Consider the following 20,132-nt stretch of genomic DNA (forward strand, 5'->3'; position numbering starts at 1 on the left):
TCAACGATAAAAGGGATTGGCCTCCCTATGGAAGACAGTGTACCTCACTCATTATTTTACTTTCTCTAATAATTATTTCTCATGTAGGATTTGAGATTATTTCCTTTATTTATTATTGGATATGTGACACTTGTCTTAAACTTGTGGCTTTTATTGATCCAATTCCTAGTTATAACTTCACATTGATTTAACAAATGTTTAATCCTGGTTTAAGGTATGCTAGCTCTGTGTGCACTTCAGGTCTTTTTGGGGGTTATTTTTAATCCTATCACCTTGACCCATGTATTCTGTTCTGTGTATTTGATAACCTTTACTGCCCCCTCTGAGTAAACGCTTGTTCACAATATTTCTCTGTGTCGTGTTCCTTTCTACCCATTCCTGCCAGACGCTTTAGCCAATTCTTCATGTGTTCCTCATTTGCGCCCAATTCATTGGAACTTCCGCTTCCAAATTTTCAGTCTTCATCTTTCCAATATTGAGACTCACTAATAGGTCTAATAATTGTACTTTTCAAAGTAAGGACATTTTCAAGTGGAAAGATTTGATTTTGTTTGATTCAAGGACGGTACATTTTAAAGTGGTTAATTAAACAGTTTGATTTACCGGGAGTTCAGTTAAATCCAAACTGACTTCCTAATTTAAATTGGTTTCTATCCCCTAGTTGCAACATAATAAATGTAATCATTGTGCATTGGCAAAGTAGATCACCTGTCCAGCAGGAGTGATTTATGGACAAAACATTTTAATATAAAATGTCATTGAAACGTTTACAATTTATGTACATGTTCTCAGGGGCCCCAAGAAAAATCTTGTTTTACAAGAACTCTGTTTTCATGTTGTTTCAGGGCACACATTAAAGCAATCTCTATCATGCGTTATGTAGGGAGGGAATAAAGAGAGATGATAACTTACCCCGATCCTATGCTCAATTTACAGTAAGTAGATCATACATGATATACATCATGTCACAATACAACATTTTCGGGGGACAAGCTACAGTAGTTGACTAAAACTCATACAGTGTGAAAAAGTGTTTTGGGGCATGTTTGTCACAGTTAAATGTTTCCAATCATTAAACTAATTCAAGTAGTAGTCAAAGACCGAAGGATCTAAATCAACATGAATGGCTAGATATTAGCCAAGAGGTTAACCTATATGTTAAAAACCAATATGGCAATTACACAAGTGTTAGAGTCAGTGTGCCCTGATCTGACCAACCTGGAGAGGATCAGCCCAGGGAGGACAGCCAGGGAGGAGACCAGCCCACATTATGTTTAGATTTTTTTTTTTGAAGACAGTATAAATGTGAGGGCTGCATGTTAGACCGTGCCCCTTTTCTGCCCTCGCCCAACTGAGAGCATTCGCAAGGATGGAAAAGCTGCCCTGATCTGATCATTGTATGATTCCTGAACTTCAGAGATGGAAAAGAAAACAGACGAGAAAATTCAATCGACTTGTGTGAGTCTTTATTTACATTGGATACCTTCTTGAAAGATAAAAAGAAGACGCATTGAGTAAGTAGTTGTTTTGTAATTTGCTAATTGGACTTATGGCCTCGAGACCTGCAAAACATTCCAGCAAGACAACACAATTAAACGCAAAATGCAGTTTTTATATGAAGGTTTTTTGTTTTTACGGGAGAAAATAAATCCAAACATACATGGCCCTGTATGAAAAGTGATTGCAGCCTAAATCCTGGTTGGCCCACCCTCAGCAGTAACAACCGAAATCAAGTGCTTTCTATAACTGGCAATGAGTCTGTCACATCTCTGTGCAGAAATTTTGGCCCACTCATCCTTGCACAATTGCTTTAATTTAGCAACACAGCAGAGTTTTCGAGCATGAACAGCCTTTTTAAGGTCAGTCAGATTCAATTATGTACTTTGACTAGGTCCAGTCCAGTCCAAAACCTTCGTTTTGTTTTTGTAACCTATTCAGAAGTTGACTTGCTGTTGATGTAGAACCCAAATGCGCTTCAGCTTGAGGTCACAAACTGATGGCCAAACAGTCTCTCTCAGGAGTTTCTGGAAAAGAGCAGAATTCATGCTTCCATCAATCATAACAAGTCATCCAGGTATTGAATTAGCAAAGCAGGCCCCAGACCATTACACTGCCACACCATATTTGACTGTTGGTATTATGTGCTTTTTCTGAAATGATGTTCCTTTTACACCAGATGTAATGAGACACATACCTTAAAAGTAAGACAATCCTTCATGTTCTTTTTGGTGAGCGGTGGCTTGGCTGTGGAACTCTGCCATGGATGTCATGTTTGCCCAGTCTCTTCCTTATTGTTGAGTCATGAACACTGATCTCAGCTGAGGCGGGGGAGGCCGGCAGTTCTTTAGACATTGTCCTGGATTCCTTTGTGACCTCCTGGATGAGTCGTCACTTTGCTCTTGGGGTCATTTCTGTAGGCTGGTCACTCCTGGGGAGGTTCACCACTGTTCCATTCGTTCTCAATTTGTGGATAATGGCTCTCACCAGATTCGCTGGAGTTCGAAAGCTTGACTTTGTAATCGTTTCCAGACTGATAGATGCCAATTTTTTTATTTGTCATCTGTTTTAGTATTAATTTGGATACGGACAATTTGTTGCAGATTTTTTTTGTATTCTGGCCGACTTCAGTTTGTCCGGCAGGTTCTTTTTAAGTGATTTCTTGACTGAACAAGTTTGCAGATAATCAGGCGCGGGTGTGGTCAGTGCAAATGAAATTAAAAATGTGATTAGCCACTGGAAATTCATGATTTAACAAAGGGGGGGGGGTACTTTTCACACAGGGGCTGGTAGCTTTGAATAAATTTGTCCGCTTAATGAACCAAATCACCATTTAAAAACTGCATTTTTTGTTTACTTACGTTATCTCAACTCAAATATGTTCTTTACATTTGTTTGATCATCTTAGACATTACAGTAGCGAAACTATGCAAAACATTAACAATTTTAGAAGCGGACAAATACGTTTTCATGGGACTGTATTCACACTGAATCAAATTGTTTAGAAAAATGCTTGGAAAAATGTATGGTACATTGAATGTAATCCGACATGTATTTTGTCTCATTTGTGAGCAAACTGCTCCAGCTGTCTTCTCCAGATCGCTGTTTCCCTTGATATTCAGTCGGATTTAGATCAAGGCTCTTCAGAATATTCCGATAGAAAAAAAGTGTTGTAAATTGATATGCATCCATTTTCTACCTTGTTAAGTCATGTATGATAATTATCAAGAGAAATCATTAAATTGGCCAGTGTCTTCCGTTAATTGTTAATAATAACATAATTAAAGGTCAATTGAGAACATGTGTTATTTAGGAAGAGTACCCTTCACAGTACCCAAGAAGTAGATTTTTCAGTTTCAAAAAGATTGGTGACCCTCTGCTCTTTGGCCACATTCTTCTTTAAAATTCAATAAGTGTGACTTAAGGACAGATTTCGTCATTTCATAAATGTCTTACAGCTCTGTAGAGACATTAACAGTTCAAGTGTGCAATGTTTTTTTTTTAACCATATTGGGTTGAGTGGAGCATATTGTAAGTTTAGCTACTATAAATTGCAGTAGGCCCTTATATACCTTTCCTGACATCACAGCCAGCTAAAGTGCAGTCAAAGGCAAACAGACCATGGGCAACCACAACTGTCACAGTGAAAAATATGCTCTCCAACTGGGCTGTCCCAAAATCATGTTATGGCATGAGGATGAAAAGGGCAGGAAAATAATATAATAGATACACAAATGTCAAATCTTGCGATAAGGTTTGTAATATTGTAGGTGCCATGTTGTGCCCTTTTCTGACCGGCAGTAATCAGAAGCAAACCAATACAGAAGACATTTTACAGGATGCAGCAAAGTTTTCACCAGGGCCATTTAAAAGGTGGAATTTACACTCTGACATTTTCCCAAACTGCCATGAATCATCCAAAGGACGCTGATCGGTTTCTACTTTAGCTTTTCTCTGCCATTAACAGGCTCTTGAGACCAATGAGTGGCTGCCCTTGTTTTATGCAGAGAAGTATTTTCCTTTTAGCATCAGACTAGGGATCCACATTTTTTTACTATAATAATCGAAAAGATTGACAATGTATCTATTGGTGTAATAGGAAGGAGAAAAAGGCAAATTCACTCAATAATGTTATTATGTCCAAATACTCATTTTTAAAGGCCTGGGTCACCGTACTCCAAGCAGAAAGGCGCTTAAACCTTTTCTTTTTTTTTTTTTTTTTTTTTTTTTTAATGAAGGTAATGGTGCTCTATTTTCAGACAAGTCTCACCTTGGCCATTAATTATTATGCGTGTAATTTAAAATGATTTGCTTAATGAGATACGATTTTATTGTGCAAATACTTGAGGAGACTTTACAAAGGATTGCTGTTGCTTTTGTAATTAAATAAGTTTTTAGACTTTACAACTGATTCCTTATTACTCAGTAACAATTTACAAGTGTGCTTTCAGTACATCAAAAAATCAAAGACGGCTGCTTTCTGGGGTAAAAAAAATGTGTCAATAATGTTACATAACAGTAGCTCAATCTCTCTCATATGTGTCAACTTTTCCCCATATTTGATACATTTTTTGATCATTTCAAATTGCGTATGCCGTATAACAATTTTTGTACGGGGAAAAAAAAAATGTAAACTCGTTTTTTGTTAGACCGATCTCGTCTTGCCCATTTGGGCTCTAATACGGAGCGTCCGTAAGCGATTGCGACTGTAAACTTCGGTCGACTTTCACGAGCATAGCGTTCTCTTTCCTTGTTTGATGAGGACTCCTTTACCACTTGATATGCAACAAAATTTAATTTGCCTAATGCAGTGTCTTGAAACAGCCATCTCTGACATTCACCGACAATAAACATATTATTTAATTAGAAACTCTACGTTTTTTTTTCTTACTTTCTGATCCTCTCATAAGTACATTGCCGTGGATGTCTGGCGACCAGTTGAGGGAGTCCTACACCTCTCGCCTCGCGGATGTGCTAACCATGATTAAAATCAATTAAATGGAAGATTCCTTTAAAAATTAAATGTTTTTCTTCTTTTCTGAACATGCCTCAAGCACAAATCTAACTGCAGGCACCGGAGAATGTGCAAAATAAATAAAAAATACATATACAGTGTCAGTCAAAACAATGTATTGTATACACACGCCACACTCTAAAAACAGTTGGGTTAAAAATAACACAATTTGGGGTAAAAAATGGACCGATCCACTAATTGGGTCAATTTGACCCACCTTCTTGCGTTGTTTTGTACAAAACAGCCCAAGTTTTGGGGTTGATTTGTACAAAACTACCCATTTTTTGGGTTGTTTTCTGTAACCCTAACCCAGAAAGTTGGGTCAAATTGACCCAAGTAGTGCATCAGTTTTTGACCCCAAATTGTGTTATTTTTAACCCAACTGTTTTTAGAGAGAAAAGGATAATTTGCATAAATATTTTAAAAGCAAATTTATTCAGACATCACAAAATTAATACAAGTTACCTTTGGCCTCTACAATTACAAGAGATGCTTAAACTGGTGGTCATTAGCTACCAGACATTTATGTGTCTAGCAAACTACTGCTTGAGTGACATTGGCCTTCGTGCCCAATGGGATTGCTGCACATGCATTTTCAATTTCTTGTCTGAGGAAAATCACTGTAGTCAGTTTCCTGCGATACACAATATCCCTTAGGATATCTATGAGGGAATCGAACACATGAAAATGCATGTGCGGCAATCCCACTGGACACTTTGGCCAATGTTACCCAAGTAGTAGCGGAAATGTTGACACAAGAACACACAAACTGAGTTTTAGAGGTAGATTCATTGCCAAAATTATGGAAATTATATTGATAGGCCCTCCAAACATCATTTCACCAGAATTTTCCTTTGTTGTCGACGTTTTGGGATGGCTGTTGTCTCCTGAAGGTGCTTTTGTCTTCAGCCTCCAGGAAGAAAAAAAGAGCCCATAAAGCATCCATTATCTCCCCAACAGCACCACACAAAATATAAAGTCGACAGGAATTGTTTCAGGCAGCATCAGGTATCGCATAACAATGGCCATTCCTCGCACTAACAAGCTCTCAAGCTGCTGTGTTACACATTACTATGTAATTAGGAGACTGAAAAATGAGGAGTCTTTCCATTGCAGCCGCCCCATTTCATTGGGTGTCAGCACCCAGAGGAAGGTGCTGCTAGCACATCAATCAATGCGAACAGCCTGTCAAAATGTCAGCTTTAACACATTCATAAGTCCTTTCGATGCCAGCGTACACCCTTGCTGGGGAACAGCTCATCCTGTGGCCGTGGACTGCTGTCGTTGCTGATTCATCATCATTAGGGATCCTTACAACAGTTTCTCATGAGAAGTGTATCAAAGATTTGCAAGGACAATAATGTTAGAAAGCAAACACCAAACTTCATCTTGATTAGTCTGTGAAACACACACACGCAGTTGCATTGGTGCATGCATTGAACATTCATTTTTATCATCCTTTTTTTCATTTGTCACGGCTTCATTAATACACAGGCCTCCTCTGCATCAATCCATGGCTTTTCTTTGCAGCGCACTCGGCACCACAAGAACTTTTCAATAGCAGTCACAGAGACAAATGGACTGTACATGTGGAGCCAGACATTCACTCCAGTTTGTTAAGAGGTGACAAAGGCCGCATGTGGAAATGATATGCCATTAGCACCTGTAGCTTGAAAGCAGCACCGCATCATGGAATGGAAGAGAAGACATCCCATCATTCGAAAAAATGAAAACCAACAGATCTCAATTATCCAGAGAGAAAAGTAGCTGACATCACTCATCTTAATGGACTTCTTGAGCGTATTTGCATTATAAATGTAGAATAAAAGTGTCACTGATGTGTAAAGACATAAAACATGAGAGGGACCAATTTCGCAAAAACTATGAATAAATGAATTCAAGTTATTAATAGCTTGGAGTGTCTGTACTACGTCCAGCATAATCTTTTCTTCTTCATGTTTTATGCAGTGAGACCACCTATAATCTTTAGGGATGAATCCACCTGGACACCGGCGGCCTGCCTATTGTAGTCAATGTCCTTCATGAGGGCAGAAATAACAGACCCTCTACTGTCGTCCTACGGGTGTCCAGGTAATACTCGGACTTTACTTGAATCCCATTATACATTTAATGCTTTGATGTCATTGTAAGGGGCTCAATCTCTTTATAATGTAAAATATCCAACCAAAGGGCCACGATGAAATATATTCAAACGAAATGAATAGAATCATACAAAACAAGCAGGGAAGCACTCTGACTGAGCACTACACATGTGATGTGATCAGCTCTCATTATGGCAATCATAACTTGGGAAATGCCTTGTAAAATATTGACATATGATGAAATACCTCAACGAAAAAGTGAAATACATAAAACAAATCTGTCAGTATTTTGAACGCCAGCGCAAGTCTAGCGCAAAGCGCAGTCTAACTGTGTGTATGGGTGGAGTTTTCCTTCTTTTGGTGTCTTCCTAGACTGATGCAGAAAGAAGGGGGCGTTTGCGCCTTTGTGGGAGGTAACGCAGCCGACTTGTTTGACATCCAATCGAAGCGTCTCCCCTCGCTCCGTTGAAATTTATCGCAGAGAGAGCTGCGCAGTCTACATGGCATGTAAATGCAGGCGATTGGCGCACACAAAGTACATTTAAAGGAACTGCAAGAAGATCTCCACTCGCTGATGATGTCAACTTTACATGTACAATATGTACATATAATACATATATATGGGTGGTCATTTGTCTTTTTTGATGCAGGGCCTTCAACAAATGGCCTTAAAAACAACCTTTATAGTCTTCTTTTTCTTTCTTTTTTTTGTAAGCCACATCTTAAAAGGTCCTTAATTCTTGCCTTAATTCAAATGAGACTTTATCGCTCTTGGCAGCAAGGCCATGTCTCATGTTGCTCTATTTGAAGTGATATTGGCTCTGGTTCAGACCGTTTATCACATCCCCACAGATTAGTGCTGACCCTAATGTCTGCGTCTCATAGAACAACCGTTTGTTTCCTTGTACGTTACCAAGACGATAACCTGCAAGAGTAAAGGAAAAGAGGGATTGGAGCACCGACTGAGAAGATGAGGAGAGAGGCCTCTCTTTAATTTCTTTATTTTAACATCCTCCAAAAGCATGCCGTGCAGAATTTTTATTTAAATTGAAAAATAGGACGGGCAAAATAGTCAATTTGCTTGGCTTTGTGGGCCGGTGAGTAAACGCGGCGAACCGGCACTCTTCAAGTTGCAGCAGAGTACGGAGTAGTTTTAGCAGTGCTTTGGTTCGTTTCTTTGGTTTTGCATCCATCATGAGTAGAATAGGCAGAGCATATTTGCAGTACTTTACAGAACTGCTTTGCGTGGTTCAGTTAATGACAGCAACTGGGACTTCGTAATGCTGGAGATCTGCAGATCAGCGGACCGCTCCTTCACCATCCGACAAAAGACAGTGAGGCTAAGGTCTAGACTAAATGCTAACGCCTTCAAAACAGCCATTCCAAGATTCTTTCTCGCCAACTCCCAGCTCAACAATAAAATGGATGGTAAAAACTGAGACGTGGCTGGACTCTTTTCATCCTATATACACACACACACACACACACACACATGCACGCACGTATAAATACACTTTTTAGGTAGGATTTAGAATGAGTAAAATGCAGAGAACCTGCCACCATTCACAGCTGTTCTTTGATATTCATGAACAACTGTCTGGGCGAGATGTCAGCGATACCTCACACTTTCATCTTCATCCCCTGGCCCTTCCCCAAATGTCTCCATGCATAACGACTGAATAACACATCTGAGACAGGGGACTGCTGTGCCATAGGCATCGATTTTGCATGTCTGAAAAGGCCACGATAATGCCAGTGCATAATTGATGAACTCATCAAACGTGGCAATACTTTATCGTTTTTAGCAATGGAAGAGGTGCTACAGCGGAAAAATGCAGACTGGCTAAATCACGCAGATAGCAGAGATGTTGAATGGGGAATCTCATTTGGATACTGCGTCTCACCCTTTCATCCATTTGTTTCACGTTCTCAATTTTTGCGTACCTTACTTTTCAACATTGGCACAGCTACTGTGATTTACTCAGTCAGCCAGTGGTAAAGCACCCCTGCATGAGGAATTTGTTATTTTCCTATTAATGAGATGAGCTTTGATGTGACACATTTCCTACAAGCTATTAACATCTGCTACTCTTAAACAGCATATGCTAGCAGGGCGACAACTTTAATGACCGCCGATAACCTTATTTTACACTAATTACTGTGTAGGGCAAAAGAGTTTTCCCTTTTCTGTTGCATGTAGAACTCTGTTTGATTAATAGTGGGTAGGTGGAATTTGATAGCTATTATTGTTGTAATTCTCACCTTTTAGGAAACATCATGAATAAAAGACAAAGTAAAATTAAGTTTAGTTACTGTATGTCAATACAAGCTCATAGATCACTCAATCACTTCTTTTTACCAGTGTCAAATATATATAGAAAATAATATATCTCTTGAAACTAAATAGCTGCTGTGCAGCTGCAAGGAGAATTAAAACCCTGAATGGCATTTGTTTCCATAGCATTGTAGTAATTAAAGATGAAATCAATGTAAACTGTTTTATTATTATTGGAGCAAGTCTTGTTGGTTTTCTTTCGTTATTTGATTAATCATTTGGCAATAACAAAAAAAATTGAAACGGTGTATATTTTTTCATGCTTTGACTTCATTGTTTATTTTATACATTGTCTATGAAACAATCTATAATCAAATATACACAGTTTTATGCCAGTTTCTTTTTTTTTGTTTCATGTGTATTCTATTAAATTTTATATATTTTAGATAGTACTTAAATTCATTACATACTTCTAAAGCATGAGAAAGCAAAATGTATTTTTGGTCAATTGCTCCATTGATCTAGTGGTGTACTGAGTAGGATTAGACAATAAACATTTTTGATGGAAGAATTCACGCATAGGTGTTGCCTGGTCAAATTGAAAAGCACTGTTTATTGCATTTACAAATAATGCAATTAAAGTATTTTAATTTGAATTAATGTGACTAATTTATTCCAGCCTGTAATTACACTGGTCAACACAGTTTTTTTGTCAACGATTTAATCAGAGATCCAAGTAAACTGAATTTTGTTTGCGCTGATTCTGAATCTGCCAACATTTTTTTCTCTCACACATCAGGTTTTCATAATAATAATAATAATAATAATAATAATAATAATAATAAAAGGGTTAGGTTCAGCAACAGGTGAATTTTTTTCTGAAATGTCAGCAACAAATTACAATGCATGGTAAAATTCACAGTCCGCTGACAGTGTAGTGATACACACGCCTGAGTTGTGGGATCGATTCCCGCTCGGTGACAGTGTCTATGTGTGCCCTGCGACTGGCTGGCGACCAGTTTGGGGTGTAGTCTGCCTTCGCCCATTGACGGCTGGGATAGGCTCCAGCAACTCCCCGCGACCCTATATAGGATAAGCGGTTTGGAAGATGACATGACATGGTAAAATTCATATTGTGTATGCTTTAATAGGTCAATCTTCAAAATAAAAAATGAAAATATCTAAAAAAACATAATGTGCTAGGAAAACTGTAAAGAGCTTTTTTTAAATTAGTGTCAAAAATACATTTAGGGACACATAAAGCCATCAATGATTAAGATTTGCTATTGACCAGTGTTATTATTTTTTTATCCCCACCACTCACACGTTTTGGGTTGTGCATGCATGAAAAATAATTTTCACTGTCTTGGTTTATTTCTAATACAGTGTCTAATAACTGTACAATTTTGATCGCTATGATTGTGATATAAATGTTTCATGTAGTTTCTTTTGGTTGTGGGTGATGAAGGATAGTGAATTACTTTTTAGGTAGGTTGATGTTAATTATATTTTTGTTTCCTTAACCTATGAGGCACTGGCAATAAATTATTCTTGGAAAGAACCATAAAATTGACTAGACTGACTAAACTGGAAAAGATTTAAACATCCTGTCACTTGCAAGAAAGCAAATTGTAACAGAACCACAAAAAAGGCAATTATAGCGTGTAAATTGGCATTACACTATTTTGCAAAGATGCAATGATCAGTGTTTTGGCTTCGGGGACATATCAGATGGTATTCAGCAAGCGCCATTGTACTTTTAGGAGAAAATGTGAATGATTTGATCTAACTCCAAATACCACTTTCAATTTGTTGCATGCTATTAGATACATGTCACACAGAGTGAAATCAGAAAAAAATGTAGAAGGAAAAGAAGTCTGCTCTTTTAGTGCCATTTCTATCAAAACTCTACACCGCCTGTTTTAAAATTAGAATGTACTGTATGTGCTGTAGTGTGGGAATGTTGCACAGCATGTATATATATATATATATATATATATATATATATATATATATATATATATATATATATATACATATATATCTGTCTGCACTTTTATGTTGATGATTCCTTCAGGCCTGTCGGCTCACATTGGTTAGGGATGGCTTCATTGTACGTTTAAGATGCATTGTGTGTGTTCATTGTTTTAAACTTAGCTTGTTGGTGGTGCTGCACGGTTAATTACAGAGCACGCTGTCTGTCTGGTATAATTTCCTGTCTCACTGGCTACAGGGTATATGAACAGATTATATCATTTAATACAGTGCTATTTCTTTTTGTCAGAGATCTGCTTTGAATGACAGCAGCAGGAGGTTCGGCATCACTGTATGTATGAGTTGGATACATGTGTGTGTTCTAAAGTTAATGTGCATGACTGTGACTCAGTCAACATATTATGAATTGATTAGGAATAAAATCAACACTGGGCCTCAATTTCCCGCAACTGAACATAGTAGGGGTTGAACGACTTAAAGTTTCTTGTAGTTTACTATAAACTGAAGATCATCAGTGATGTCATTGGTATTTCATCAATGACATTTTACTTTTTTAACACAGTACAGTGGTCTCCAACCTTTGTCGCGGCAGGGTCCGGTTTCACATAAAGACATATTTTGACAGACTGGCATAGAAAGAAACAAAAACAAAGGATGAGAACAACAAGTCACTCTCACACTAATGTAGTTTTGTAATTAATGAGGCGCCCTGCATGTTTTTTTTCAAGAAGCCAACCAGTCTCATCTTCAGTCTCAAGTTGTTTTGGGAAACATTATTGACTTCATATTTGACTAATTTATTCCCACTTGAAACATGAAGCATAAAGTGGACATTTAAGGTGATTAATTCAGCCAAGTAGCTCGGTTAATTTTTTCATGCGGCAATGACATGACGTCATCTTTAGTGATGTCTCCATGAAATTAGATCAAAAGCCACGCCTCGTTATTACCCGCAAATACAAACAGACGGAGGTAGCATTTATAATGCAGTGTGAACGCTTACTCAAAAAAGAAATCAGATTTTACCCCAAAATCTGAATTGAGCATTTAGTCCTCAGGTGTGAACCTAGCCTAAGACTTAGCTTGATTTCGTGCTGCTGCCCTAGATCTTTGCCGCCAGTCCCATGGTCCTGATGGTGTCGATATTTTAAGAACAGCGTCAATTGGAATAGCCTGTTATAATGACGCAAACCACTATTCTCATCCACAACCATCGCCCTTTTGCACGGGCATTTCAATCCTCCACGGAGATGTAGTTCAGCGAGAGCAGCAGAAGGGCAAGTTGAAAGTCCCCTTTAAATTGGCCAACTGAAGGATGAGATACCAGAAACATGTGATTAACAGTTAGAAGACTTCAAGTTTTAAACGTAAATGTGGAGTAGTATAGTAGACTCGTCGACAAGTAGTTTCAACCGCCTACCAGGGGTGTCAAACTCCAGTCCTCGGGGGCCGCCCTCCTGCATGTCTTAGAGGTTTCCTCGTCCAACACACCTGATTCAAACGATCGGGATCAGGATCAGGCTCCTGCAGAACTTGCTGATGAGCTGATCATTTGAAACAGGTGTGTTGCAGCAGGGAGGGATGGAAAACAGACAGGACAGCGGCCCTCGAGGACCGGAGTTCGACACCCGTGGCCCATGGTCCAATGCTTTTGCTTGTTTTGACATTTTGTTGTCTCTCGTGGAGTTAACATTTTAAAATTGCAACCCTGCACCCTTACAGCTTGAAAAAAGAGTATACTTTGGCCACAGAAATCCGACATTTTCTGATTCAGAAACAGCAGCCCTCATGTCATTTGCTCTCTTTGATATATCAAACTCAAGCAAGCTTATGGTAATATGGGTGGAATCCATTGCAACACGGCATATCCTTCCCGGTTGAAAGAGCATGAAGCCTTGGTGGCAGTTGCGAGTATTATTTTACACCCATGCCACATCTGTCTCTGAACAGATGTGCATACAGCTAAAGCTCAGCAAATCTACTGTGCAATCCAAAGGAGAAAAGATGGAGCATTGCCCAAATGCAACACAAGCACTCTCAGCATGTGCATATTTCACAACTGAACAGACGATCATCATGTTGTCTGCCAAAATACAGCAGGTAAGTATGACTGCCTACTAACAGGACATGCTTAGGGGAAAGAAACAGGAATTTTACTTTTAATTTGGATTCATTTTGAGCTCATTTTAAGTGTTTTATTTGTCGACTTTGGTTCATTCTGTTGGTTGGAAATACAATCTAGATTTCTTTGTATCTCTTTTGAAAGCCATGCGGTTAAGTATTTTCATTTCAAATTTTCTCCTGTGAAGATGAAGATCAGCGCCAACATGATAAGGCAATAATCTCTTTTCTACTTTGAAGGGATTCGAGCAGTATTGTTGCACTATAAGTGGTTTTTTGTGTGCAACATATTCTGTCATCTTCATCTGGCAGATTTGCTAGTGGCATTCTGCACCACAATACTTAACAATCCCATTTCAGTGATATATACTGCATCATCTTTGCCATTGTTTTTGCTGAAGGAAGCAGTGTTGATGACATATGAATTGTATTACAGTCACACCAAGAGAAAGAGAAAAAAATGACACTCTGACATGCTGTCCTCAATCATTGGAATCAGATTTGACTTGAATTGACTGAGCTGCATGATTTCTTCTCAAATGGGCCAGTGCAGAGGTTTACCATCACCAACAAAACATGAACATGCAGCACCTCTACTCATGACAGCACACCACACTGAGGCATCAATTTACCACAGCACATATGATGCAGCCTCTCTTTGAAGTTAGAATGAGGAATAATTCGTCAAAAATATGGAAGGACATATGACTGATGAGCCACATACAGTGCATGACCTTTGAAAAGGAGCTACTAAGTTACGACACAAAGGCACGCGCGCACACACACGCACACGCACACCCACACACCCACGCGCACACAAGTACAGTTCATTGTACTAGCAATATTTTTCAGGGTTTTCATTTTAAAGGGAGAACATGCACTATTCAACTAATAAATCCAATATCAAAGTATTACTTATATGCATTGTGAAGTTACATCAGCTTTGTTTATGTAACACCAAAAAAACAACAGATGCTATATCTTAAGGCACTTTGAAAATGTGAAAATGTTTCGGAAGACACTTCTCACACATTCAAGTGAAACAACAGAACACCACATGAATAGGGATGCACTTATACAAGTACCGTTATCGCTGCTGATATCGTACGATCTGTACTCCTACTCTGAAACTATGACACCAGATACCACTTTTCCAGCCTGTTATACACTACACTATTCTGCCCACTATTTTGTCCACTATTCTGAGTGCGCAGTGTGAAGTTCAGCACTTTGCAAACAATTTTTCAAAAAGACTCAACATGCGTTTATCGACATCCCCAGTTGAAGTTTACAGTAGACGAACCAAATAATGAGGATTACACAGGATATTTCGAGAAAAAATACATATAGCTTTGTCTTGCAAAGGTCCACTAGCTTAGCTTAATGTAAACACATAATATGAAACCCTACAGAGATGCTAACAAATAGCATTGAAGACTCAGCAAAAAACTTTTAATTATGAATTTTAGAACACAAAGGGTTGAGTATCATATTGCCAGTGTCCTGTGAAAAACATGTATGTACAATTTGGGATTTTTTAAAAATGTTCGCATTAATGTGATGTCTGTAACGCGGAAAGCACATTCGCGTCAAAATAAGAAAAATGAAAAAAATGGACATGGGTTTTTTTCCACATCACAGTGACGATATGCAGAAAGATGATACAATATTCACATTCAAATATTGTTTCTACTCTGCGAAAAACGAGTTACCGTACATTACTGCAGCTTTGCACCTGCATCCTTGTTTGTGTCTTGTCATCAACTGTACTTGTATTGTCTGCATCTACTGCCACACTGTCCGTGATAAATTAAAGTTTGTGTTTTAAAACAATATTTGATTAAAATTAAAACCCATTCCCTCGAAATTGCAAGACCGAAAGGCTTTATCAAGTGCCGGGACTTGATATCGGTGAGTACTCAAATGTAAGTACTCGTACTGCTACTCCACCTGAAAAAAAGGTCATCGGTGTATCCCCACATGTGAACAAGCTAAAGGTCCAAGTCACAACATTTGAAGAAAATTAAAGAACTGAAAAAGCTCGACCAGTAGAAATACTGTAACACTTGCATGGGATGTGTCTTTGTCAATATTGGTGCTTGTGACCAAAACATCCACAACATTGGCTTGTCAGCTTTCTGCGCCTTCTGACTTGAGCTATATGTTTTTTGGACATGCATTTTGTCCACATGTGCATGTGGGTTGTTATTCAGTGAACGTAAACACACTAACATCAGTCGCTTGAACGCACATGTAACGAGACAAATCCAAATCTTAAGCCTGTAGTGTAAATGTGGGGACGCAACCCGTAGACGGTGGAAAACTGTGGGTGGAGAAGTCATTGCTTTGATGATTTGGATGGATTGACTGAATCTATGGGCTGCTGAAACATTTCAAATAACTATTGCTGTTGAACATAAAATCCTCATACTTACCACTCTTGCAGATCGGACAACACTGGTCCGGCTCATATTCCGGGTCCACACATTCTGTCTGAGGGCAGGCCGACACAGAACACAGCACCTCTCCGCTTGGTTCACATCGACATTTCTCACATGGAGACACCTGGAAAACACAATTAGCACACATGAATGCGTTCACACATCCACACAGTGGAAGCATCCATTTTGAATTAATTCCTTGACATCTTTGTCTCACAATAGCAACCGGACAAGATTTCTGGAAACTGACAGTCTGTCAAAATGCTGAGTCTGGTTGGAAATGGACACTCGAGTACAACGCACTAAGAATTTAGAAAATTGCATGATGGGGCCTGAAGAAAGTGCATTTTAGGGGAATGGTTTTGTGTGATATTGCCTATAGAAAATCTGGTCAAAAAACACCATCAAATTCGACTGAAACAGAGTAACTTCCTTATTTCTCAACGTTATCCTCAATCCTTTTGTTTCATCTTCAACTCGGGGAACTCACTCCTCTTACTGGCTGGGAAGTCTCAGTTAAAAATATCCACCCGTTACTCATATAGGCCGAAATTACGAGACGGTCAACAGAATTATTATTATTTACAATTATTGTGATATTTCAAACGCTGACACTTGCCCTAAAACTCGACTTAACTGGGGCAAATGGATGATTATTAGGGAGAAGAGCAGTGTGGGTCGTGAACTTCAGCAGTCAATTGTTTTTATTCGTGAATTTATTTGTTATGTAGGATTTTTGCAGCATTTGAAGTGCTCAATCCATGATTTGAAGAAAATCCCGCAAAGATGGCAGCTACTTGTCACGTTGCTACTTACATGGTCTACCCTTGTATGTGCATAAGAATTAAATGCAACATTAAAAAGTGTCTTAAGTTTGTTTTCTTTTATTTTTATGCATTCAACATAGAGGAGTACTTTACAGGAGTACAACAAATGGAAACATTTTCCTGCAAGTGTCTTGGATATCAGGTTACATAAAGAAGATCATTAAAACCTAAATGTCATTCTGTATCTGCATCTGTAATTTCTTGTTGACTTTATGGTTAATCAAGTGAAAATGAAGTCAGTATTACATCATAAAAAAAAGTTTTGTTCATGCAATCAATTCTAAAAACACTCTCCAGTCCGCACTTTTTATTTTGAAGCTGGGTCAACATATCCGACAATGCAGCTGGTTCCTCGCTCCATTAGTGTTCCAGGCAGCAACATGCACACATGCATGTGAAAGATGCTGAATCAATTCAGAAATGTCAAATTATTGATTGTTAAATAACATAACGCTGGCAGGATGAATAAAGTGGAAATCACAAGTTGGACACCCGCCAGAAAGTCATTGTGGTGAACAAAGTGAATCTAAGGGATAGGTAGAAGTAGGCTTTCCATCAGTCCATCACTGACAGAGGCCCGTTTTGCTGACGAATAAAAAATGACAAATAACTTTTACTACTTTGTCACTAACCTGGTCAAGTATCAACAGACTCTCTGTCCGTCACTGGATGACAAACGACGGACCAGCAACATTTTGTAAATTGCACTCCTCTGGCGGTAGGGTTGTCCCATGTCCACGTTAATATGAGTATTCTTTTTATCCACAGTACAAAAAAGCTGCAGTATTGATGGTATTGTGAGTGACAAGTTCTGTACATGCATGCAGAAACAAGAAATGACCAAGCCACAACATCAGAGCAGAGCAGCAGCATGTGAACCTCGGCTAATGATTTTTAAAAAATGTTTTGTGTGAAAATGATTTACCGGTAATATGCACTGCTGGATCTCAAGACTCCCAGGACTAAGCAAAGTATCGTGCAACACATGGATACAGGGGCGTATGATTACAGATATCATAACTTTGTGGACGCCACTGTGCAAAGATTACAAGCTACCTGAGTGAATGATGCTCACTTATATTTATGTTGGGGAATAAAAACTCATATGCTTGAGACATGTTTTGACATGTGGACATGTAAATCACTCACTCTGGTCTTAACTGCATGCAGACCCTGCTCTTACCTTCTGTACAACTCAATTGAGAAAAACATGTTTTCGAGAAGGTAAGTAAAAATTTGCAATTGAGATCACGCGGTTGCACAAGTGTGGACACCCTCTTTGAATTGGAGATGTTCAGACTTAATCATCCCTCCGTCCATTTTTTATCCCGCTTATCCTCACTATGGTCAACAGCCCAGCATAGCACACGTTGATAAACAAACATTCACACTCACATTCACACCTAAGGATAAACAAGTCAATCACATTCAAATTCATGTGAAAGGCAAGTCGGCACACACCCGCCATCATTTAAAGTGCATCTGATTAACCCTCAAATAAAGTTTAGATGTTCTAGTTGGCATTTCTTAACTTTGTTTTTCTGACAGAGGCCTGAAGGTTTTGTGCTGGTATTTGAAATTGTGCATAATTCCCTTCACCTGGACTAAGTCCCCAGTTCCAGTTGAAGAAAAACAGCCCCAACGCATGATTCTGCCAACACAATGTTTCACTGTATGTACAATATAGTGCTCTTATAGTGACAATGTGTTGTATTTGCGTACATTTTTTAATGATAGCCAACAACTTCCAGCTTTAATTTCCTGACACATTTTCCCACATGCATTTGAGACATTTCAAATGTGTCATCTTCAACACCGCTTATCCTGCGCATGGTCAGGGGGAGGTGCTGGAGCCTATCCGAGCTGACTTCGGACGAAAGGCGGACTAAACCCTGAACTGGTCGCCAGACAGTCGGAGTACATTTCAAATGTATTTTTGTTCAATTTTGCCAGACTTGGATGTTCTTTATTTTTTGTAAGATAGGGCTTCCGTCTTGTCAACCTACCTTACAGCCCAGACGTATGAAGAAGACAGGATATTGGTGTTTCTTATACTAAGCCACTACTTGCTAAAAATTCCTGCAGCTGTCCACCTGCCTTTTGGCAACCTCCCTGGCTAGTTTTCCCTATTATTTTTTCATCTAGTGTTTGAAAGGACATTCAGTTCTTTGTAATGTCACTGAAAAGTAAGAAGAGGGGATTTTTTTTTAAGTTTGACTTGACTTGGCTTGTACGAGTTAAGAACTAGCAAGTAGCAACCCCACCTCTGAGGAAGATTCATCGCCCCCTAGTGTTGCTGAGGCTGACAGTGTTTGGTCAAATATCGAATTACACCCGGTGCATGTGAACTGGAAAGTTGGAAAATGAGAGAACGAACCGATTAATGTTGCTGCAAATACTGTCCATTCACATGCCTCAAATTTCAGCCCTGGTTGCCACAATAATGGAGGACATAATGCAGTTGTGAACACACTTCACATAATATAACTGCAAAGTCTTAAATTGACAAAATGGTCTATTAGGTCAAGTGAAGGAAACAAGTTATTTTCAGGATGTAATAGGATTGTCTTGTGAAAATCAATAAGAATAGGAAATAAAACATCATCAAAATTTCATAGGCTTCTCTTTGAAACAAAGTTTAAAACGAAACGAGTTCAAATGTCTTTGCTCTTGAATTGTTCTCATGCGTCTCATAGCCCAGAAAAGACTGGAGCTGATTGTGTACAGATTGAAAGGCATGCAGCTCCTATATTCCCTGTGGAAGGCTTGTTTGGCAATCCCTTGTGCGTAGCAGCATACCTTTGGTCCTATGAAGAGCGCTAAGGTTAATTCTGACAGCATTGTTGCTGATTGCAGAGGCTTTCGCCTCCGCATGCCACTTCACTGTGAAAATGGAACGAGGCAGCACTTCCCAAACAAGTTAGCAATCACGCATAACAACCTGCCTGTTGCAAATCCCACGGCGCAGCACAAAGGCTAATGTATGATGCTTGTGTGAGAAGTTTTTTTTTTTTTTTGCAGGTTTAGCTCAGCACACATTTGACATAAAACCGCTTTTAACATCTGTGAGTAGGCCTAATCTCAAGATTCACTTCTAGTCACTAGCATAAAAAGGGTAAATGTAACATTGTGTTGGATAAACAATTGCAGCACGCAGGTGATCCATCCTTTTTAGAATTGTGAAGAGACACTTCTAGCTTGTAAGACTACTACAAGCGTACAGTAACAATACGAAAAGACTTTGCTGAAGGTGCACGTCGAAATTGAGCCGACAGAAATATTCCGGCGAGAAGAAAGACAAGTGCTGACCTTTGCCATTATAAATCTGCCTTCATGCCTTCTTCCCCGCCTGCTTGCTGG

At 38.9% G+C, this 20,132-nt stretch overlaps 1 protein-coding gene across 2 annotated transcripts in view; it reads right to left on the reverse strand.

Annotated features, from left to right (window-relative positions):
• vwc2 (von Willebrand factor C domain containing 2) overlaps positions 1 to 20,132 on the reverse strand; it is a 34,955-nt gene that overhangs the window by 3,351 nt on the left and 11,472 nt on the right. For both annotated transcript variants that reach the window (XM_086045098.1, XM_086045097.1), the window contains one exon: positions 15,940 to 16,069. In XM_086045098.1, the coding sequence (XP_085901224.1) occupies positions 15,940 to 16,069 (130 nt within the window). The remainder of the gene's footprint in view (positions 1 to 15,939; positions 16,070 to 20,132) is intronic.

Source organism: Filicampus tigris, chromosome 11, assembly GCF_054856515.1.
Source record: "Filicampus tigris isolate MCC_2025a chromosome 11, RoL_Ftig_1.0, whole genome shotgun sequence".
NCBI classification, from domain to species: domain Eukaryota; kingdom Metazoa; phylum Chordata; class Actinopteri; order Syngnathiformes; family Syngnathidae; genus Filicampus; species Filicampus tigris.